Source organism: Macaca nemestrina, chromosome 5 (assembly GCF_043159975.1).
Source record: "Macaca nemestrina isolate mMacNem1 chromosome 5, mMacNem.hap1, whole genome shotgun sequence".
Taxonomy (NCBI): domain Eukaryota; kingdom Metazoa; phylum Chordata; class Mammalia; order Primates; family Cercopithecidae; genus Macaca; species Macaca nemestrina.
The window spans coordinates 39,928,171-39,952,556 of NC_092129.1; the positions used below are offsets into that span (position 1 = coordinate 39,928,171).

A 24,386-nucleotide genomic window follows, 5' to 3' on the forward strand; every position below is an offset into this window, starting at 1 on the left:
CGTAGGGTTTCCTGAGTTCTGCTAGGGGCGGGCTCTCTGGACCCCCGAGTATTTTTTTTTTTTTTTTTTTGCAGGTGTGCAATCCAGGGCGTGTGCGCTGTGCAGGGAGGGGAGCTGAGGTGTGCTGTGGGCATCGCCTGGGCCGGGCGGGGCGGGGTGGGTGGGGCCCGGGTGTGGGCTGGGGAGAGAGTGAAGGACATGTGACAATACGACGGTGGCGGCTGTAGGATCCGGGAGGGGAGTGAAAGCTCCGCCGGGGCGCTCCATTAGAGAGCGGTGATAGGTGCCGCCCACTTGTATTGAAGCGTTCTTTGTCACTAACAAGTTAAATTATAGATGTTATTTATTTAAGAAGAAGGAAAAAAAACTCTAGCCAAACATCCTACGAACACACATGCTCCCATCCCCTACTCCTCCAACTCCTAATTTCCCCGTCTCCAGAGGGCACAGTTGTAAACCTTGACGAAAATCCAATCTTCTGTGCAGGAATTTCCCCCCACCGCTTGCCGCCCCCGCGACCGTAAGTGGGAGCTGGAGGAGCTCGGGTCCCGCTGCCCTGGAGCACGCGGAGCCGGGCGACCGCGGTGCGGCGGCCGGGGAGGAGGGGAGGCGGCGGGACTTGGCGCGGGTCGGCCCCGCCGCGGCCGGGAGCGGGGTTTGCGCAGGAAAAGGCGCCGCCGCGGCCCCCGGCCGCCCCTCCCCGGCCCCGGGCTCCCCGCCCGCGCGCCTCCCGGGCCTCGCGGCGCGCTAGGCGCACCGCGGCGGCGCGAGCGCCGAATGGGAGCTGCCGCCCTGCCGGCCCGGCAGCCCCGCGGGCGGCAGCCAGGGCGACCGCGGAGGCGGCGGGCATGGCGCGTGCGCACTGCAGGGGCGCCAGATTTGGCGGGAGGGGGAGTGTCCAAAGCTCTTTGTTTGATGGCATCTCTGTTTACAGAGTTTACACTTTAATATCAACCTGTTTCCTCCTCCTCCTTCTCCTCCTCCTCCGTGACCTCCTCCTCCTCTTTCTCCTGAGAAACTTCGCCCCGGCGGTGCGGAGCGCCGCTGCGCAGCCGGGGAGGGACGCAGGCAGGCGGCGGGCAGCGGGAGGCGGCAGCCCGGTGCGGTCCCCGCGGCTCTTGGCGGAGCCCCGCGCCCGCCGCGCCATGGCCCGAAGACCCCGGCACAGGTAACGGGGAGCCCGGCGGGCGGTCGAGGGCGGGGGCACGCGGGGGCGCGCGGGGCGCCAGGCTACTGGGAGCAGGTGGGAATTCGTTCCGGGATCATCTGAGGGGCTGTCAGACCCTGCGAGGACCTGGAGCCCCTGTCTCGGCAGCAGAAGCAGCTCCAGAGACTGATGAATGGAAGAGTCTTTGCGGGAAATGTATCCGGACGTTGGGAAGCACGCCCTGCGGCTCATTTTGCAAGTTGCATGGGGATACATTTTTATTTAGGGGGAAAAAGAAAGCAGCACGTTCCAGCCAGGGACAGAGCGGTGCCCTCCAGCCCCGGGGACCCTACCAGGTGCCTGGCTTGATGCCACGGGTGTCGGCGACGGATCCGCAGCGTAATTGCTGGATGCATTGAGATATGTTTGGACTTGGAAGTGCAGAGCATATGGCAGATACAGGGAAAATGCTGGATTGTTTAGTAGCTGCAGGTAGTTCATTTAAATTTCATTCATTCTTTATGGAGGCGAGGACCAGTGTCAGCTGACAGGCGGCTGAAAAGCAGATTTTAGGGGGATAAAGGGGTCTCTACTTTTGCAAATTGTCTTGAGACCTGGTTTTGGAGGTTCGAACCATTATTCTGTGAAAGGCTTTTATTTCCACTGCAAACATTGCATGCGCACCTACACATGCCGGCGTCGCACATGTCACTGCACTTAGGCAGGCTCGCTGGGAACATGGGTGCAATCCCCTCACATTTTTGGCCGGACAGATGGGAAGAGGGAGAGGAGGAGGAGGAGGAGGGAAATCCTCGTCCGAACTGTCAGTTGCTGGCTCCCCAGCCTCCACCGGCCTCTGGACTTCCCCAGCAGCACACGCTGGGGGCTCCCTGCGAGCGGCGGGTGCTGGGGCTAGCTCGGCGGCTGTTGCAGTCGCCACTCGGCTCAAGGGGACCGAGGCCGGCAGCACCTAAGGACGCTGCCGCGCAACCGGGACGCGATCCCCGCGAGCTCTGCCCCCAGTCGAGAGGTCCCTGCGCGGCGCGCACACGTGGGTGCGACTGAGGTCGCCGCGCCTCCTCGCGCCCTCCTTCAGCCGCCTTAGGTCGCCCCGGCCGAGGCGCGGTGACCGGACGGACCCTCGCGAAGGAATTCTAGGGAGAAGTCCGTGGAGGCAAAGCAAATCCTTTCGCCTTTCCTTAGGTTATTTTATTTTCTCCTACTGGTTTGTTGTTGAGCCTGCGGGCGCTGGTCCCCGCGCGGCGCTGAGAAGTTGCAAAGAGCGTGGGTGGAGACCCTGCAGCAGCACCCGCGGGCTGGGCTGGGCGGGGAGCAGCGCTGGGGCTTGACTGGGCTCTGAGGACTAGAGGGCGACTTGGGGGAGCCCCGGGCTCCCTATGCCTCCCCCGGCGCCTGGTGGCGCGGGGCAGGTGCTGCCCTCGAGGGCTCCACTTTTCGCCTTTAGGACTTAACAGTACAGCTACTGGGGTCGTCTGTATTTTTTTTTTTTTTTTCCGAGACCTGAAACTGGCAGCAGGAGGAGTGAGTCGGGCAGAGGTGCTGGGAGGAGACGCTGCAGAGGCTCCGCGCCCCGAGGTCTCGGCCGCCCCCGCGGGGCGGGGCCGCGCAGGTTCCCTGAGGCTCCAGGTAGCCCAGAGGGGAGGCGGCCGGGAGGGGCGGGAGCCTTGAACCTGCCTCAGGGGGAAGAGAAACCCGACTGCGGGCTCGGAGCCGTTTCTTGCAAGGGCGAGCGTCAACTCGGCAGGGATTATATTAACCAGGTCAGCGAAATGAGTTTGAACCCCTCCGAATCACAGTAGCGGCCACAAGGCACTTCCTCCCGCTCCCCTCCCTCTTCCCAACCCCCAGCACCTCTTTTCTTTTTCGTTTCTTTGCACGGTTTGTTTCCTTGACAGAATGTAATATTCATAGTTGTACTCTTGTAACCACACCGGGTCTAGCAGGTGGGGAGTAGAGTGCATCAACCCTGAAATCAGCCTTTGAAAGTCCTCTGACTGTTGGGTCTGAGATCTCGTCAGAGCAGATAAAGCAAAAGTTATTTCAGGTTCCTTAGAAGAAATTAATCATGCTACTAGGACGACTTAGAGCAAGCAAATCGCATGCAAAGTTCAAAGGCGAGCCTGGGTGCCCAGCCTGGCAGGGAGACTCAGGAACTGGGCGCGTGAGCAGCCCCGGACTCGCCCTGCTGCGTCCTGGCCCCTTCAGGTCCCGCAGAAGTCATTCTCCACCTTGCCCCCAAGACCTTGGTTTTGCACATCTTTGCTCCTGTGCTTAGCTTTTAAGAGGCACGGAAGGACATGGGGGGGTCATGTATTAGCGCTGGAAAGTACCTTAGAAATAGGATCCAAGCAAGCCCTTATGTAAAGGCGGGGAACTGAAGTCTTGAGAGAGAGGAAGTGATTTGTCCAAGTCATACAGCAAGGTGGAGGCTAGACTAGAACCTTTGCCTCCAGAACCCTAGTCCTGTTGATTCCCGTGCTCTCACCTGACGTTGGCTGCCCCCTGCGGGCGGCTGAATAGGTTGCTTGTTCCTGGGTTGTTAAAACTGCTGCCGAGAGAGAGAGGTGCTCAATGACTGCTCTGAAAAATGTCCTCAGTTCTGAAAATGTGACCTCTAGATCCAGCCAAACCTGAAAAGTTAATTCGACTTGAATCTATGACTGCAGTTTCAGATTCCTCTGGTTTTCTTGGTGTCTCTCACATTTCACAAGGGACTGCATTTGGGGGCTTTCCAAGGAGTTCCCTGTGAATCTTTCAAAAGATGCAGGCTTACACCTCTGGGCTTTATAGCTTTTTTTTTTTTTTTTTTTTTTTTGCTTTTTCATGTTGTGTTTTATATTTTTGTAATTCTTGTTCAGAAGTTGTTTAGTGCCTCCTGTTGACAGTGGAAACAGAACTAGGCTATTGTTTCAAAACTAAATGAAGGGAATTATTACAGATTATAAATATATATTTCCTGGAGTTTTATTTGGTGGTGGTGATGGTATTTTAAATTTGGATTACATCATGTCACCATACAACCTGGGCTATCAAATTGTTGCTTAAAATAATAGCTTTAAATTATGAGAACCCCCAATTCAGGATTTTTGGTAAGCACTTTAGCTTGACTTGTAGGGGGCTGGTAATATGCATATGTGAGTTAGTTTGGGAAGACAAAACCTGTAATGAATATAACTTTTCTTTTTTAAAAACTATTTACATTATGACATGGCTTTATATCATTGTTTTTATTGGTCTTAGTTCAATGGGTTTCTCAACATTTCTATGACAAATTTTAGTGAAGTTTCTAAGATAGTGTTTTTCCTATTTTTACAAGAAAAACTATAAAATAAACTGTAAAATTATTGTCATCTAATCAGTATGTGATTAATAAACAGTAAGCATAGAGTTACATCTTCAAAAGTCATCAAATTTCCTAGGTTAACTAAATAAAAGAAAAAGCTTTTGAAAATAGTAATGGGTTCTTTTAAATCCATGGATTTCTTCTGGGGAAATCCCTTCTGGATTAGGTTACGTTTTATAATATTTCAAACACTGTTCTGTCAGAGACAGAAAAAACAAGAGTAAGTAAGACTCTAACAAGTGGCCTAATTATTCACTTAGTTTACTCTAGAAACTAAGTATTGTAAACATGGGCACAAGTTGGATCAACCAGGCCTGGAGTTGTGAGCAATTTGGTTTAATTTTATTTACAAAACATTAAATTTTGATCACTCAATGTTCTTATCTTTCCTTAGGTTTTAAAATCCTTTCCTCTTAGATTCTCCTAATCCTCTAGACTTTATGGGATGACTATAATTATGTTTTGGGGTATATTGCTTCTTGATTTTTTTTCTTTTTTAAATAAAAACCCCATTGGAATAGCATAGTTGAATTGTTTATTATGTTTGAGAAATATTATTTAAACGATGTGACAAATGCCAAAGATTTTGAGTGTTCACTTATATAAAGGACATGGGTTCTTGTTCCTTTTCTTGTCCTTAACCTTAAGTTTTCAACTTAAATCTTCACTGGTTGGAAGGTGGCCAAATGTGTAACTTGTCCCTGGTCTAATAGTAACAGCAGGTTCAGACATGCAGGGGAATAGGAAGGTGCCAGGTCCTTGGCCGTATCTGTGGATACCCATAACAGCAGAACCAGTTTACAATACTAGAGCAACAGAATGCAGCAAACAATCTTGTTGTGCAAGTTTTCAAAGTTTTGTCTTCATAACCTTTGAAAAGATTGTTGAGGAGTTTTGTGTAAGTTTTGTAATCCAGTAGTAGTCTAAATCCTCTTGTTTCAGTCCACATCTACCCATTTTTATTCCTGCAGCATATATAGCAGTGACGAGGATGATGAGGACTTTGAGATGTGTGACCATGACTATGATGGGCTGCTTCCCAAGTCTGGAAAGCGTCACTTGGGGAAAACAAGGTGGACCCGGGAAGAGGTAACTAATCATTTTATCAAGACGCAGAAAATAGATAGAGTGTATAATTTATAAAAAACAAAATTTCAACTAAACTACAGGTGCTCAAGCTCATTAGCAGCCTCTTTGAGATCTTATTCTAGCCCGCATGTGCAGCGTGCCCTACGCCCCCCCACTCTATTATATTATCCATTTCCACACTACTTTCAGTTCCTTGAAAGTCCTCTTCTTCTCATTTTAGGCTTCATCTATGTTTCCTTCTGCCTGTTGAGTTCTCATCCTTTTGTCCCGCCTCTTCTTCCTACTTTTACATCACCCATGAAGATATCACCTCTTCTGTGAAGCCATCCCTGGCTTCACCAAACAGGATTGGATGCATCCTCCTGTGATCCCATGCATGGATGCATGTTCTACTTTATTGTTGCTGGGACGTACATCCCTCCTCCAGCTAACTGCAAGTCTGTTGAGGGCAGGGCTCAATGTCTATTCATCTTTGTGTTTCCTGAATTCACAAGTACTTGACTCAAAGTAGGATATTAATAAATATTCTCTCAATAAGTAAATGACTTGCTACTCCCAAAAACAAAACAAACAAAAGAATAAAACACAACACTCAGAGAACTCATCTTTTTACAGTGTATTCATTTAATATCCTTGATATATTTCACAGAGCTGTCTATATGAAGGTATGTTTTAAAAGCATCCAGTAATTGTTGGAGACATACCTGCTTCCCCTGTTTCTTTTTCAGCTGGCTTATCAATAGTTTGATTTTGTAGGAATGGAAAAATATTTTAGAAGCAAAATTATTAATATGTGGAGAAAAGTTTCTCTAATGTTCTCAAACATTTTTGCAACTAATTTTAGATGATTCATGTTACAATAAATGGTGTTGGCTCTTCTTCAGTTTCACTGTTCTCTGCTTCATTTAAACCAGAGCTCCTTTTAACAGGCAGGTAGGATTCCCAGAGAGGCTCATAGGAAATTAATATTTTACCTATTAAGATTGTCCACTTGGATAATCCTTATGATACGGAAGTTCTGTTGTCAACATTGGTTTCCTAATTCTTGTGTCTGTATTATACCGGGGACCTCCATTGTGTGTGAATATTACCTTTGCAGAAACATAAGAAGGAATGCATTTATAAAGATACTTATGAACTGGTAGGATTGCGAACAGCATATAAACTAAAAGAACTGATTAGCTGGAAATGTTTAATGTCTTTTATGTTCTAACACATTTGGCCTATGTAAATCTAACTAATTTTCTTATATAGCCTTCAAGTTTAATTTTTAAAATGATCTTTATTTTTTTATAAAAGGTTAAACTAACTGGAAATATTCTATTTCTTGCTCCAGATCCTATTTATTACATAGGTAAATGTGTACTGAATCTAGCACTGGAATGCATTTTTTCCCGACAGAGTAAAGCAGTTATTTATAATAAACACTCAATATATGCCAGGCATTGTGATAAATGTTTTGCAAAAGTGCCTTATGTAATCCCCAGATAACCCTGTTAATTTCCATTTTATAGATGGCAATACTAAGGCCCAGTAAAGTAAAATGGTATACCTGCTTTACACAATTAATAGTTGAGTCAGGATGCCAACTCTGGTCTGACTCTAAATAAATCTATGCTCCCAAGTCAGAGTATTACATTTATATCTGCTGTATTTGGATACTTCAGAGAGATTTTTTATTCTAGATTCGTTCCCTCATTCACTTTAACTTGAACAGAGTTATATAGTAAACGACTGATATCCTAGGATTACCTTTAAATGTCTTAGGATGAAAAACTAAAGAAGCTGGTGGAACAGAATGGAACAGATGACTGGAAAGTTATTGCCAATTATCTCCCGGTAAGTTAGTAATTTTTTCTTATAACGAAAGGAAAGCTTCTCCCAAAGATTTCTATAAAATATTCTAGGAGGGGTTATTAAAGATAGTATATAATTTACTCACATTTAAGAAGTGGGAGAAATGCCCTACCCATAACTTATATTTTATATTATAATGCATATAATTTGGATTTCTAAATTGATTATTAGAATTTAGATTAGTAGAATCGATTATTATAATTTAGATTATCAAGTTTTAAAAACAATTGCTTCTTGTTTTATCTTTTCATTTATAGGAAAATTAGTATTTTGATGGTTTGTTACATGGTAGATGATTAAACTTAATGTTTCCTCCAAGTCAATTTTTCCTAAATTCCCTATTTTTGTCAATAGCAATACTTTTTGGCATGAGGGTTTAAAATTCTGGAGACCTTTCTTGACTTTATCACATTCCCCCAACCCCTACATCTAAGCAGTTACTAAGGACCCTGGAATTCCTTTATAGTCAGTTCCGTCCTTTTTATTCTCATGGCTGTGCTGAAGGTTGGGCTCCTGCCCTCTCATTTGGACTACTATATAACTTCCTAACTGGCTTCCCCACTTGTAGTTTTCCATTTTTCTTTCTTTTTTTCTTTTCTTTTCTTTTCTTTTTTTTTTTTTTTTTTTTTGAGATGGAGTCTAGTCACCCATCTATCCCTCATTACTTACAGACTACAGAACATCCTGTCACCCAGTCACCCAGGCTGGAGTGCAGTGGCGTGATCTCAGCTCACTGCAACCTCTGCCTCCCAGGTTCAAGCGATTCTTGTGCTGCAGCCTCCCGAGTAGATGGGATTACAGGTGCCCACCACCATGCCTGGCTAATTTTTGTATTTTTAGTAGAGACAAGGTTTCCCATATTGGTCAGGCTGGTCCCAAACTCCTGACCTCAAGTGATCTGCCCACTTCAGCCTCCCAATCCACCTGCTAGGATTGCAGGCGTGAGCCACCGTGCCCAGCCAGTTTTCTACTTTCCCATTCATCCCAAACACCATTGGCAGGTGGAACTTCCTAAAATGCAGCTGTACCTTATCTTTTCAAAACCAACCACAGTGACTTAGAATCTCACAAATTAAGTAAACTGCCTTGACCTGGCACACAGAGGCCCCCTCTATTGCCCCAACTTACAGCTCCAGTTCTGTTTCCTACTTCCTCTCTGTAAGCAGGTTTGCTTGAATTTATTTCTGCTTTCCCTCCTCTGGGCTTTTGCTCCTGGTCTTCCCACCTCCTAGAATGTTCTCCCTTTACATCACCAATTAAAGTTATGTCCATCCTTCAAAGTCCTTATGAAGAGCTCTTCAAGACTGCTCCCAAGGAAACCATTTCTCCTCCTAAGAAGATGCTTCTCTCCTCACTTCAGTATCATTTTGTTTTGGTCTTTTCTTCCAGATGAATCAAATTCAGCCTCTATGATAGTCAGTTATCTACTTGTCTTTTCCTTCTTATAAGATTACAGACTCCTGTAACATAGGACCTATCTTTTATGCATCTGTATTCCTTCTGTAATATAAACACTATGGTCCTGGATTGAAGCACATCTCTTGTTTGAATGGGAAGCAAACTTTAGTCTTTTATGGTGGTTTCCCTGAAAGCCTGACAATGTAGAATCTGTATCAAGCCTTAGGCCATGTAGATACTCTGCAAAAGTATCTGAGGTTAAGGTTAAGTTGGCAGGCACATGTGTAGTATGGTGGTCCTTTAGATCATGTGGCAGCAATGTTTCCCTCAGGAGGCAGAGTGTCTAATTTTAGATACAACTTTGATGTATTCCTTGCGTGTTCTGTAGCCTGTAAGTAATGAGGGATACATGGGCTCTAAACATGCTCTAAAATGTTCTTAAATATTTTCACTGCATATGGTCTATGTGTGATTCCTATTACAACAAAAAATTCACGTCCTTATCATATCTTTATGGTGGTGCATACTTTGTTTGTCTAGAATCGAACAGATGTGCAATGCCAGCACCGATGGCAGAAAGTACTAAACCCTGAGCTCATCAAGGGTCCTTGGACCAAAGAAGAAGATCAGAGAGTAAGTTCTTTCTTCATTGGTGTGTGAATCATAATTAAGAATATTCCCAAAATGCTGAATATTTTCCTATTTGAGGAAGCAGGTAAAATGGGCAAACAGGAAGTAGAGGACTCTATTCCCATATTTCCAGTGAATGAAAGCAAATTTCGGAAATTTTCTAAAGATCTTGTAACACTGCAGAATGATTATACTGACTCATTACATAACTTTAAAACATAGGTTATTTTTGTGTGTTTATCTGAAGGTGATAGAGCTTGTACAGAAATACGGTCCGAAACGTTGGTCTGTTATTGCCAAGCACTTAAAGGGGAGAATTGGAAAACAATGTAGGGAGAGGTGGCATAACCACTTGAATCCAGAAGTTAAGAAAACCTCCTGGACAGAAGAGGAAGACAGAATTATTTACCAGGCACACAAGAGACTGGGGAACAGATGGGCAGAAATCGCAAAGCTACTGCCTGGACGGTAATAATATGTCAAAAAATATATTGATCGGGAAGAATGAGGGAGTGGGTATTGAACATTCTGCTTTAAATGTATGGTGAGTAAATTATATTTCATCAGTCGTAAGTGTTTTATTAGATAAACCAGCTACATAGCTTTTAGAGATTGAAGACATCTTAGAGTTTATTTGGTTGAGAACTTCCAGGATCCACCTAACAGTAAGCCCTGGGTGAAGACATTTAACTTTCCCCAGCCTCAATTTCCCCATTTCCAAAGTGAATCATACAGGGCCAGTGTTAGGATCAAGTAAAATGAATGTCAAAGGACTTGGTAAACTGTAAAACTCTAAATGCATAGAAAGAAACTGAAGACAGTTTGTCTCTCTAGCAGTTCACATAGCTTATTAAGTGACTCAAAGGAACTCAGCTACCATTTGCCTGATAACCATCATTCATTTCTTTTAATGTTCTTTTTTAAATTATTATTTTTTAGAGACAGAGGCTTGTTCTGTCACTCATGTGTGACAGAGTGCAGTGGCATGATCGTAGCTCAATACATCCTTGAACTCCTGGGCTTAAGGGATCCTCCCACCTCAGCTTCTTGAGTAGCTAGGACTACAGGTGCACCCCACTACACCGAGCTGATTTTTAAATATTTTTTGTAGAGATGGGGTCCTGCTGTGTTGCCCAGGCTGGTCTCAAACTCCTAGCCTCAAGCAATCCTTTTGACTCCCAAAGTGCTGGGATTATAGGCATGGGCCACCATACCTGGCCACCATTATTCATTTCATTATACCACTTTGCTTAATTTTTTACTTCGTTGATTAAAGAAATAATGTATTTCTTGAATTCTCATACTACTTCCAGGTTTTTAAATAATGGTCAGGGTAATAATGCTTTCTTTTTAAAGAACAAGGCAAGAAAATGACCTCATTATGAGGGATAACTATGGAAGCTCATTTTTGTCTCATTTTTCCCACTTAAATAGTATATAACAGATTTCGTTACTTTGGAAAGCAATACTTTTAATGATAAATCTTGCATTAAAATGATATAGATAGAAAATATTAAAAATAGTTTTATTCTCAAGCTTCATAATCCAGGAGAAAGTTTATGTAGTATTCTCTAGTGATGCTCCAAAGCATTTGCACCCTTGTGGTTCAGTATAAACTTAGAAATTTCAAGAGGTTGGTAAAAAAAAGGCCTTTACTCCCATATGGCCTGAGAGGATACACTGCTGATTCTTCTCAAAATTAACAGGGCTATTGAACTTCCTCTTTCTTTAGCATACATTCCCCCACCCCCATTGAAATAGAAAAAGGGAGGCTTAAACGGTTTCTTTGAATTGAGAAACTGTTTTCCTGAGAATGGAAAGACTTTAGAAAAAATGCGTTGCCGTTTGAAAACATACTGGGGGTTAGGATCTTTCCCTTCGGGATCCTGTTTTCCACTCTCATCTCTGATTCGAAAAACAGTTGGGGTGGCTTTCAAAGCGTAGGAGGTTTTTTGGTCTCAAAAGTTCTTGCTAGTGCTTTGAGAGATAAAGAGTGAGGTATTCTTCATCAGCAGCATCTTATCATCCACCAAACTTCACCATGTCCCTATCGTGGTGTGTAGGCCCTGCTGTGCCACGTTCAAAGGAGTAATTTCTCCAAGGCAGCTGCAACTTTACATGGTGTTAGAGTCTTGTACCGCGACCGGTCAGAATAAACCTGAAGTGTTATTGTATTGAAAGTACTCCTTTACCAAGGAAATGAAATGGTTAAAAGATACTGATATTTCTAGAAAACGACACGCATTCCAGATTGTGTAATTAAGAGAAATCTATGGATTTCTAACTAGGTACTAGAGAAAGCCTGATCTTAGTGGGTGGAGAAGAAGGAAACAATTCAAAAGAGAAAACAACTATTAGGCCCAAGGGAAAGGTCACTGTTAGAAACAGTTTTCTGTCAATTCACTTTAATCTGAATTGAAATTTTTGTTTGTGAAATTTGTGTGATATATTTCTGTGCAGAACTGATAATGCTATCAAGAACCACTGGAATTCTACAATGCGTCGGAAGGTCGAACAGGAAGGTTATCTGCAGGAGTCTTCAAAAGCCAGCCAGCCAGCAGTGGCCACAAGCTTCCAGAAGAACAGTCATTTGATGGGTTTTGCTCAGGCTCCACCTACAGCTCAACTCCCTGCAACTGGCCAGCCCACTGTTAACAACGACTATTCCTATTACCACATTTCTGAAGCACAAAATGTAAGCCATTCCTGAGAATCTAGTTTAATGAGAGAGATGGCTAGTTTAGCTCCAGGTGATAATCATACTTTGCAGTTGTATACTTTTCAGAGAACTTTCCTGAGCATGATCATGGCCAGTCTTCACCTATGCTCTTTGAAGTAGATAGGATGTAGGTATTGTTTGTTACCCCTGGTTTATGTCTCCAGAAACGAGGATGGTAAGTGCTTTGCCCAGGGTGACACAGCTCATAGAGATAGTGCTGACTAGAAAACGAGCTGTCTGATTCTAACTTGCTGCTTCAAATCTAATTGGAAGGCAACTTTTGAATGTAAATTTACTTAAGGTACTATTGAAGAATAGGGGAATGGAGTCGCATTTGTAGATGTAATGTTTTTCTCTTCCAAAATGAAAAGGGAAGGTAGTATTATGTTTAAAGAGGAGAGAGTTTGACACTGAAATTCAGTGGTTATGGTATGTTCCATTCTGGTAGTGATCAGGCAGACGTGTCTTAATTTATTCACTCAGTAAATGTTTACCTTCTTACTCTGAGCCAGGAGCAGAACTTTGTGACATTCATTTTCTGATGTCTCCTTTCAGTCTCCATTGGATCAGTGTGATCCCTTCCTTATTTCTAGTATTTATATTTAGGGAAAGGGATAATCCATAATAGGTGGAAAAATAAGAAGAGAGGGAAAAAAAAATCGAGAAACTTTAATCTTAAGACCAACAATAATAAATGATGAAACGTACCCAAGAATAGAGAGCTCATATGCAAATTATATGCAAAGCATGTTCTTAAATAGTTTTTATTCTTCTCTGTTCGTGGATTTGACTACAAACTTTACAGAAAGGTCTCAGAAGAATAAATTGTCATAAGTCCTGTGCTTTTTATTAAAACTCAAAATTATTCCAAGAAAAAAATATATATATATATTTATATATATATATATATATATATATATATATATATTTTTTGAGACGAAGTCTCGCTTTGTCGCCCAGGCTGGAGTGCAGTGGCACCATCTCGGCTCACTGCAAGCTCCGCTTCCCGGATTCACGCCATTCTCCTGCCTCAGCCTCCGAATAGCTGGGACTACAGGCGCCCACCACCACGCCCAGCTAATTTTTTGTATTTTTAGTAGAGATGGGTTTCACCGTGTTAGCCAGGATGGTCTCTATCTCCTGACCTCATGATCCGCCTGCCTCGGCCTCCCAAAGTGCTGGGATTACAGGCGTGAGCCACTGCGCCCGGCAAGAAAAATATTTTTATTTACCAACAGCTGGTACCATCAGTTTTTCCCATAGAAACAATTTTCAAACATTCATTAATGTATTTTAGAATATATTTTTTGTTGTTTTTTTCATTGTGTTTTTCTGTAATTAAGGAACACATCCCAAAATTTAAAGTGCTTGTCAGCACTTCCCAAGGATTGATGAGGACTTTACATTTTTTTCACTATGTTCCTTTAGCTGTTTAGCCATTTCAAAGGCCTGGCTAAATTTCACATTAAAAGGTTTTTTAAAATTGTTTAGTGTATTTTATCAGTAAAGTGTTTTTTTCTCTCAGTCCCAGAACAAAACCTTAGCATATGTAGCCTGAATGACGTGGCCTTTGTTTTGTCTTTTCCATCTAGGTCTCCAGTCATGTTCCATACCCTGTAGCGTTACATGTAAATATAGTCAATGTCCCTCAGCCAGCTGCCGCCGCCATTCAGGTAAGATCATTGATCATTCACTGTTCAAAGCACCACTTTTAAGAAATCCTTATTTCTTTCATCTAAACACGTATTTTCACCTGAGCAACTGAAGTAAAAAGGAAAAGGAACATGGAGAGGAGAGCAGAGTCTTGGCCAGCAATCTATTAATCTTGTCTTCTAGAATGAGTTTGCTCTAGAGTTTTCTGATTCTTTGATGTTGCAAGATGAAATAACTCATCAGTCAGCATCTACTCTTGTCTGAGATTTCACATCACTCCCTTAAGTCTGAAATAACATTGACAGAGACTTCTGTAGGAGCCAATTTGGTTGGTGTTGTTTTCGCAGTGAGGCTCTTTGGCCTGTGTGGTACCTCATGACCATATTGGCTACACCTATTGTATTTGCAGCTTCCAGTCAGACCTTTGTCTTTATTTCCCTTACCTTGTAATTTCAGAGACACTATAATGATGAAGACCCTGAGAAGGAAAAGCGAATAAAGGAATTAGAATTGCTCCTAATGTCAACTGAGAATGAGCTAAAAGGACAGCAGGCGCTACCAGTAAGACTGTCGTCATGTGCTTGAATGAGGGGATAGCAGCTTTGCCTCAGTTTACCTAAGCACTCTTCTCTTCTAAATATTACACTTACCAAGGCTCTATATATCCTTTCAGAATGTCTCAACACAAGAAGTTGCTTGTAGTAAAATGTAGTTTGTATCAGAATATATGCTGATTAAATTGGAAGCCGTCTTTTTGTAATTGCAATAAAAATGCAATATCCACTTATGATTGTTATCATCAATTTTTTTTTTCTTCAGAAGGACTATAATCAGTTTAAAGACTAGCAAAGATAAAATGAAAGAAAATCTGCATTTTCTACAGAGCTATGTATATGGTACCATTTTGGTTTTTTCCTATTATTTTGTTAACCTATATTTTCATATTTTATAATTTCAGATATGATTTGATGCAGGTTCAGTATATACATGTAAAAGGTTATATATAAAACCTCTTCATAAATAACATTAGCTGCTCTCTTTTATTTGCACGTGTGAAATTGATGTGGGCCATTACTGAATTCTGACATCTTTAGCGACTGGACAGCCAACTGGGATGGCTCCTTGTGCTTTGTAACATATATAGTTAACCAACAAAGACAATAAAAGAGAAGTGATGCCCAGTAGGTGTTCCTAGGGGTAAATTTATTTTTGTTAAATAATAAGATGATTATGTGCACATGCTAGTTCTACCACTTTTTAACTTTAGTTAATGTTTTGCAATTTCTCCTGTTGTGTGGTCATACTGTAAGGAGACTTCTGTTAATTTGCTCTTCTGCTTTCCTAACCACGTTGATTTGGCAGTGCTTCACTGCATCAATGCAATCTGTAGCATTAGAAAGGGATAGAAGCAACAAGAATATGTGTAGATCAAAGCAACTCTGCCTCCTGAGTCCTCTAGCTTTTTTGTGGTTAGAATGCAAATAGGACAGTTCTTCAGTTCTTCACTCACAGCAAGCATTTATGGACCTTGGCAAATTATATTAAAGTGGAATTTTAAAACAATACGAGAATTATACTTTGAAATATAGACCTATGATTTGACATTTTTACAAAATTATAGCAAGGTAATCATATAGTAGGTACAACCTCTAGCACTATTAAAAACAGGGTCTTGCATTGATAAAAGGAAACATCTTGACAACTGTTTCATAGGCGTAAGTTTGGGATGATGCAACTACTCTTATCTTTCCTCCAACAGCATCTGATACCTTGTGCAACTTCATTGCTAAGTTCCTTCTCCCTTTCTTCTCTCCTCTCTTTATTTCTACACCCTTCCCCCTTCCTTAGACACAGAACCACACATGCAGCTACCCCGGGTGGCACAGCACCACCATTGCCGACCACACCAGACCTCATGGAGACACTGCACCTGTTTCCTGTTTGGGAGAACACCACTCCACTCCATCTCTGCCAGCGGATCCTGGCTCCCTACCTGAAGAAAGCGCCTCGCCAGCAAGGTGCATGATCGTCCACCAGGGCACCATTCTGGATAATGTTAAGAACCTCTTAGAATTTGCAGAAACACTCCAATTTATAGATTCTGTAAGTAGAATTGTGAAGGGAAGTTAACGATTCTGGAAGATCAATTAGAAAACCCATTTCTTAAATCATTGCCATTTTCTATAGCCAAGATGTTGTTAGCATGTATTAATGTAAAGGTAGAAGTATGATTTTCATCTTCATTCGTATGTTTTTTCAAAGATCTGATTTCATAGCCTACCGAGACAAAAGTATTTATAAATACTTACAAAACAGGACTTTTGAAGGAAGAGTTTTTTTCACATTTTCACACTTTTCCTTCAAAAGTCATATTTTTAAAAATAGTCAAATTGATGACTTACAAAGCAGAGCTTGGATTGTGGGAATGGAATGGTGTTTGAGTTACTTTTAACTTTTTTTTTTTCTTTGCTTCATGGTGCTTCTCTAGAATTTTATCTTGCTTTTGAATGGCACATTAAGGGTTTGCTTACTCAGAGCTGAAAGCCATCTTTTAGTGTATTTGAAGTGATAATCAGCTCCTTGGTCATACCTGGCTCTTTCCACAAAATGCTGATTATTGATTACTGGTCCTATTGCTTCACTGAGATGAATCATCTTTAGTGAAACAAATTTGTATTCAGCACCTCCTCAGCAAACACTTGGTTCCTTTCCCAGTTGGTTAAAAAGCATTTATTGCACTCATTGGATAGGAGATGACCATTGCCATAATATGCCGTCTAGAAAAGGTCTTCATTTTGCTTTCCATTGCATGCAGATGTAGAGTGTCGGGAGGTCCCTGCAGCACGTCAGAGGGCCAGCCTCGAGGCAGCCCGCTAGACCCCGCTCTACTGCAGTATAACAGAGCAACTGCTCATCTTGAAGCTGTTGCTCAAGAAGCCAAACCAATGGGCCCAGTGTTTGCTTTGCGTTGAGCATCTCTCTCTCAGTGCTGTGTTTCAGGTGATGATGGCACACACTGTCTCAAAGTTCTGTGCCTCCCACATTGTTTCAGGATTCTTCATCATGGTGTGATCTCAGCAGTTTTGAATTCTTTGAAGAAGCAGATTTTTCACCTAGCCAACATCACACAGGCAAAGCCCTACATCTTCAGCAAAGAGAGGGCAATGGGACTAGACCTGCAGGAGAACCTAGCCCAAGGGTGAACAAACGTATGTTGAGTGAGAGTTCACTTGACCCACCCAAGGTCTTACCTCCTGCAAGGCACAGCACAATTCCGCTGGTCATCCTTCGAAAAAAACGGGGCCAGGCCAGCCCCTTAGCCACTGGAGACTCTAGCTCCTTCATATTTGCTGACGTCAGCAGTTCAACTCCCAAGCGTTCCCCTGTCAAAAGCCTACCCTTCTCTCCCTCGCAGGTAGAACACAACTTCTGCACAGCTGTTACTCATTTTCAACAGACACCTGAGCCTTAATAATCTAGAAACTAATACTTCGGAACAAATGACTAATTACTGCTGCCTTCGCTGATTTCATTCCGTAGTTGAATCTAGCTGTTGCTAAGTTATACTGCCTTCCAAAGTTTAGGCTGTCTGCAGGCTAACTGTTGATTTTGGCATCATTCTCTCTCTTTTACTTTTTGGGTGGTTTTGAAAGATAGTTGCATGAAACGTACTTTTATTTCCTTCAACACTAGAGTTTAACATTTCTGTCCCTTTTTTTTTTCTCCCATCTGATCCCTCCCTTTAAAATTGTTAACATCATTTCTGCCTCGTTGTTCATTTATTTTTATGCGATTCACTGACCCAGGGGAGGAGGGAACCAAATTGTGTTTATATAACATTTGGGGTGCAACTAGAAAATTTAAAGGTTCCAATTCATCTTTAAGTGGAGGAGTTTGGGAAGAAGAGGAGAAACAAATGCTTAAGGAAAAGAACATATTTTTAATTTCAGTTTCTCAACATTGGCTCTTTTGAGTTGTGCCATGCTATTTTACTAGTGCAGTTTTTGCCAACGAATATTTTTATTTCGTACAGCTTTTTCTAAGGCATGAAAATTACAATGCTTATCAGAGATTTGTGTTCCTAAATTATTTAAATAATTAAATTTAGTAGGTAATTTGGTACTTTAAAACATTTTTCCAGTTGTATCTGTTGAATTTGTTTTAAGAACAGATTTAGGTATGATATAGGTATATACATTTGGGAAACACTGAATCAAACAAAAAGTTAAAAGTAGGTTTCTTAGCTGGGCATAGTGGCATCGGCCTGTAGTCCTAGCTACTGGGGAAGCTAAGGTGAGAGGATCGCTTGATCCCAGGAGTTCAAGTTCAGTCTGGGGAATGTAGCAAGACCCCATTTCTTTAAAAACTTTTTTTTTAACTGCAGGCCTTCTCAGAGTTATTAATATGCCGTTGTGCCTTGTGAATTTCCAGGAGAAGATTACAATATGTTGTGTTTCCCAAATTTATTTTACCTTGGAATTCTTTATGGAACACCTAGTTTTTTCCCAGAACTTTAGTGTTCTGAGAGATACAGTTTATTATTCAAGAATTTTCCACATAGTGTAAACCTTTTGTAATACTAATTTTGGTTCATATATTATTAAAGAGAAAAAACAAAGTATGAAAGGAAACTATTAATTATTAACTATTATTTTCCCCCAAATCACTAAAGCCTTTTAAATGTTAAGAAAGAACACATCTCATTATCTTTAATGATAAGCGTCATTTATTGAGAATATTTTCTCACAGTTTTGCAAATTTTTCAGCATTGACCCTAAATTTTATTTCTTGGAAACCACACCCAAATCTTGGGTGCTCAGTTGAAATAAAACAATACCCTAGTCAACATGACATGCTTGTTAGCATCTTTATTATTTAATATAGTGGGTCAGTAAAACATTCTTGTTATCTAGATGTGATTTTTAAATTGTGATTTTTAAATTTAAAGCATTGCCATCTAATCTAAGTAATTTTTTTCTTTTTCTCCATGTTTAGTTCTTAAACACTTCCAGTAACCATGAAAACTCAGACTCGGAAATGCCTTCTTTAACTTCCACCCCTCTCATTGGTCACAAATTGACTGTTACAACACCATTTCATAGAGACCAAACTGTGAAAACTCAAAAGGAAAATACTGTGTAAGTCTTTGGTTCAGGAAATAAAATTATTTATCTTATTTACTTATATTTAGTTAATGGAATACAGTCCCCAGATGTCTGATCCACTTGTATGTGCATAATTTTACTGACCACTTATATATAATTATGTCTATTCTCACGTTGACTATATCTGTCCTGGGCATATTTCAACTACCTACTGGTAGATGGGAAGATAAACTAAATTACCTTTGTAACTTACTCCAAAATTTCCTATCTATGCACAAGTAGTTTTCATAAAACTTATCCATTCAGTTTGTTTGTTCCCTCCATAAGGCCTTCTTATGAAAGCCAGATTTTCAACCTCCTTTCCTCTCTAATTATAAGTTTCAGAATAAGAATGAGTATGATTTCTTACCTAGTTTGTATTTTTATTTAATTTTATTTGTTTATTATTTATTTATTTTTAGTTTGTATTTTTTAATCTTATTTTTCTTTTTGAATTTATGTGTAGATAGGACCTCTTCTGACATCCCCAGGAATATTATATGATTAGAAGCCAAGGGATGAGTAAGCAGTCATTTTTATTCAATAAAGCCTTAATCAATTCAGAAAAATGGTAGAGAAAGTGTGAATTATCAGAAACCTTGAAAAGAAATGCACTCTTATTTCGAAGTACAAAAAGTAAATTTTGAAAGGTTAACATGTTTTGTAGTATGGGCTCTGTTTTCATGAATAGGGAAAACTGATTTATAAATGACATCAGGTCTTCTTGATACTCATAGTCTTATACAGATCATAGGCACTATATGTGTCTTCAGAGCCATTAAGGAAAGATGGAAAATCATTTAATGCTTTTATTCTTCGAGATATAATATTTTGAAATATTTGAAAATATGTGATATGCATATTCTCTTTTTCTTAACGAATAATATGATTAATCAGCATACCCAATTCCGAATCCATAACAGAGTTGGTTGTATTCAGTGGAAAAATATTAAATGTAGCAGGTAAAGCCATGTAGGGACATGTATTGTTTTATATTGAACCACTGTTTCTTTTCTTTTTAAAGTTTTAGAACCCCAGCTATCAAAAGGTCAATCTTAGAAAGCTCTCCAAGAACTCCTACACCATTCAAACACGCGCTTGCAGCTCAAGAAATTAAATACGGTCCCCTGAAGATGCTAGTAAGTTCTAGAAAAGTTCTTGGGTTTAGTTGGTTTGTTAGTCCCGTCAGAAGTTCCCTCTGATGCAAAAATACCCACTCTTCCCTTTAGCCTCAGACACCCTCTCATCTAGTAGAAGACCTGCAGGATGTGATCAAACAGGAATCTGATGAATCTGGAATTGTTGCTGAGTTTCAAGAAAATGGACCACCCTTACTGAAGAAAATCAAACAAGAGGTAAACACGAAATCCTTTGGAAGCAACAAGCTGAGAATCCTGCCCACTTTGTTCCTTGTGTGCAGCTTGATGTGTCTGCCATTGGCACTGTGCACCACGACCACTTTTCATGCAAGATTTTCATACAAGGTGCAGTGAAAAGGTACTGCCAGACTGTGGGCATCATTGGCCTTTCCTTTGGGAAGCCAAGCCATCTCTATCTACTTCATGTTTGGACAGAAAACATGCTAGAGAGGATCAAGAAAAGGGTTTTTAATGTACTTTTAAACATTATTGATTATAGAAAGTTGATATTTCATTTTTAGATGTGAAGAATTGGAATTTAAATTAAGATAATAGTACCTTTAATTCATTGTATTAAAAAAAGGGAATCTAACCTGCAAGGATCAAAGTTTTAGCTTGTTGGCCACAGTTGTTTTCCAGCAGGTTAGATACAGTGCTGCTTGAATTTATTTTCATGTAAAGATAAGTATTTGATATTTTTTCGTAGTTAAAAATCTGATTTGCTTATTCAGTAATACAGAGTTTTACCAGAAGTGTGATTAAAAACCAGTCTTTTGTCACCAAAAGACCCTTTATGTCACCAAAATAAAATCCTTGACAGATACAACGCTACTAGGTATATCATTAAAATATATTTATAATAGAATAAACACCTAGAATCAGAACATTGGTTGAAAACATAGGAGCTTTATGGGCAGTAAATTTGGAGCTAGTCACATTTTAAATTTGCCAACAGTGGTTCTTTGTTGAATCCAGAAGATAGAGCAAAATGTTACACTGATAGTGTAAGTTAGCAACGTAGTTTTATATAAGTATTTGAGGGACTGGCCAGAAATATACTCCTGACTGTACATGTTTCATAGGAAGTTCTAGAAACAACAAAGCAGTTTCTATATGCTTTCAGGTGGAATCTCCAACTGATAAATCAGGAAACTTCTTCTGTTCACACCACTGGGAAGGGGACAGTCTGAATACCCAACTGTTCACGCAGACCTCGCCTGTGGCAGATGCACCGGTAAGTATGTGTGCACCGGCCCCTAAGTTGTTATATGATGCTGGCGCCTCACACAGTCCTGTATGTGGCATGTGGGGCTGCTGCGGTTTCAGCACTGCCTCTTTAAGGCATCTTATTTCTAAATATTCTCCTGTGCATGGTTTTTAAAAAATGATTATTAATGTAGAGTATAAAGTTGAGTTTTTTCATGTATTAGAAACGTTGCAGACTTTTTCATTATTTGTTTTCTTATGATATGAGTGCCTTTGCCATTTAAAAAAATCAGCCACATGGATATAAAAACTATGTTAATTTTTATATTTTCCTTTATTTGTCTTCTAAATAATATTGTCTTCTTGTTAAGTTGTCTGTTGTTTGGTTTGTGTAGCATCTCATATGGTATCAACCAGTGTCTATAGCAGATGCCCAGTATTGTACCCAATTGCTTTGGGTTACTACCACCATTTTTAAAGTTTATGATTTGTGAATGGTTGTCCTTACGTCTTAAGGAAAATCAGAGCTATTAACAACTGCTGAGATTTATTTAGTAGGTACTAAGTGGTAAGTACTATTCTAGGGGCTTTCAATGAATTAATTCAATTAATTCTCACAAGTATCCTGTAAGGTTGGTATTACTTTTATTAATTTTTATTTTTTTGAGACGGAGTTTCGCTCTTGTTGCCCAGGCTAGAGTGCAATGGCACGATCTCAGCTCACCACAACCTCTGCCTCCCGGGTTCAAGCGATTCTCCTGCCTCGGTCTCCCGAGTAGCTGGGATTACTGGCATGCACCACCACACCCGGCTAATTTTGAATTTTTAGTAGAGACAGGGTTTCTCCATGTTGGTCAGGCTGGTCTGGAACTCCCGACCTCAGGTGATCCACCCGCCTCAGCCTTCCAAAGTGCTAGGATTATAGGCCTGAGCCACCGCGCCCGGCCAGGTGGGTATTACTATCATTTCTATTATGTCAACTGGAAAACAGAGGCACAAAGAGGCTTAGTCATTCGCTCAAGATTATATACCTAATAAGGGATGGTGCTGGGTTGGAACTCAGGTCTTGTTCTAAATTCCCTACTGTTTACCATTTTTTGCCAATAATTTATAGCTCTAAAGTATTGATAGTTCTGTACCAGTATATGAAATAAAGTGTTCTCTCCCCAGAACTTAGTTAATCTTCTGTTTTGAAAGGCATGTATTTATTAATTCATTCAGCAGATGTTTTTTGAGTGCCTAACACATGCCTAGAATTCTGGGATCCCGAAGGAGCTTTGTGTTGTGGTGATGTTTGCCACAGTGGGATTACGTTTCAGACATAGTTGAGTTCTCCTTTTAGCTCGTAGTGAGGAGAATTTCTGGCAGATAACTGCATTTTTTTATGCTAATGTGTATCATCTCATAGTAATCTACTCTCCACAGTGTTAGAGAAATGTTGGCTCTCATATTATCCAACCTCATTTAAATTTCAAATTATTCTCTTCCCTTTAGAATATTCTTACAAGCTCCATTTTAATGGCACCAGCATCAGAAGATGAAGACAATGTTCTCAAAGCATTTACAGTACCTAAAAACAGGTCCCTGGCGAGCCCCTTGCAGGTAATTACTATTCCAACATTGGTATTTTAAAATTCATTTGCTGAAAAACTGTCATCTTTGATGGTGGTGGTGGTGGTGGTGGTGGTGGTGGTGGTGGTGGTAGTGCTGGTGGTCTGTTTTTTGTTTTCAACATTTTAACATAGAGGAGTAATGCTTTTATACTATTTCTTGATGTCTAGAAAAATCCAATAATTCCTTTTTGCTACTCACATGAGACATGCTAGAAATTTTTGAGTGCAGATTTCCCAAAGCATGATGAAATGAAACATTTCTTATTGTGACTGAGACTAAGATCATGTATTACACATGTGTCACTATCTTCTTCTGCCCTCAAATGTTTTATAAAAATATATCGATATAGTTTACTTTATTCCAAATTTTTTATTTTTTATGCTGTATCCCTAGGCAACCAAAGCTCAGAGACTGTTCCAATTTTAAATGAAGTCTGAAATTAGTCAGACAGAAAATAATTGCAATGTATTTGACTGTCAGAATAAGAAAGTCAACTGTCAATGTTGTGAGGCCAATCTGAAGTTGACCATCTGCTGTGAGGTTTTAATATCAAAAGAGATTTCCCTTGTAACCCTAAAGTGGGTGTGTGTTGATGAAATATAACAAATTCCAAATTAATCCTGAGCCAAATGTAAATAAGAATGCAAATTTTGCTTCCCTAAATTATTTAAAGCAGTTTCTAACATTAAATAGCCCAATACCCAGCCACCTGCAGAGCCCTCTCTCCTCCATCCCCCTGTGCCATGCAGAGGGAAACTTCATAACCCTAGAGAAATTGAAGAGCCTGGATTCAGAAGCTGAAAGTCATATTTCTTGCTGTAAGTTAAATGGCACGATCATAGGATAGCAACCTTTGAGAGTCTGCCCATTCCCTTAAAGGGGTTTCCCATCCTTGTGATAGTTTCTCATTCCAAATTGTGAGAATCTTAAAACTTGCCCTGTTTAAGTATTTGCGATGCTTAGTTTTTCAGGTTTTGTTGTTGTTGTTTTGTTTTTTGAGACAGGGTCTTACCCCGTGGCCCAGGCTAGAGTGTAGTGGGGTGATCTCAGCTCACTGCAATCTCCACCTCCCAGATTCAAGTGATTCTCGTACCTTAGCCTCCCAAGTAGCTGGAATTACAGGTGTGAGCCACCGGCACCCAGCTATTTTTTTTGTATTTTTGGGTAAAGACGGAGTTTTGCCATGTTGGCCAGGCAGGTCTCGAATTCCTGGTTTCAAGTGATCTGCCCGCCTCGGCCTCCTACAGTGCTGGGATTACAGGTGTGAGCCACCGCACCTGGCCAATGCTTAGTATTATTTTGAAATAAGGGTTGCAAGCACATTTTGTTTAATTAAATCAGATTGATTCCTTCCTGGCCTTTCTCTGACAGCAATTGTTTTGGTAAAATGGCTGTGGACTGGAGTGTGAGACAGGGAGTCAGTATT

The 24,386-nt window shown here is 40.9% G+C and overlaps 1 protein-coding gene across 4 annotated transcripts in view; it reads left to right on the forward strand.

Annotated features, from left to right (window-relative positions):
* Positions 1-876: 876 nt before the first annotated feature.
* The window catches only part of LOC105465658 (MYB proto-oncogene, transcription factor), a 37,626-nt gene continuing 14,116 nt past the window's right edge, over positions 877-24,386 (forward strand). The window contains exons 1-15 of one of the 4 annotated variants that reach the window (XM_011714214.3): positions 877-1,168; positions 5,483-5,600; positions 7,368-7,439; positions 9,396-9,488; positions 9,733-9,953; positions 11,946-12,180; positions 13,797-13,877; positions 14,314-14,418; positions 15,706-15,960; positions 16,910-17,272; positions 18,853-18,995; positions 20,026-20,140; positions 20,231-20,356; positions 21,264-21,374; positions 22,841-22,948. In XM_011714214.3, the coding sequence (XP_011712516.1) occupies positions 1,146-1,168; positions 5,483-5,600; positions 7,368-7,439; positions 9,396-9,488; positions 9,733-9,953; positions 11,946-12,180; positions 13,797-13,877; positions 14,314-14,418; positions 15,706-15,960; positions 16,910-17,272; positions 18,853-18,995; positions 20,026-20,140; positions 20,231-20,356; positions 21,264-21,374; positions 22,841-22,948 (2,169 nt within the window). In that variant the 5' untranslated portion in view covers positions 877-1,145. Of the gene's footprint in view, positions 1,169-2,822; positions 2,929-5,482; positions 5,601-7,367; positions 7,440-9,395; positions 9,489-9,732; positions 9,954-11,945; positions 12,181-13,796; positions 13,878-14,313; positions 14,419-15,705; positions 15,961-16,909; positions 17,273-18,852; positions 18,996-20,025; positions 20,141-20,230; positions 20,357-21,263; positions 21,375-22,039; positions 22,322-22,840; positions 22,949-24,386 lie in introns of those variants that run through there. The other 3 variants (XM_071096486.1, XM_024787881.2, XM_011714213.2) reach the window with 3 other exon arrangements.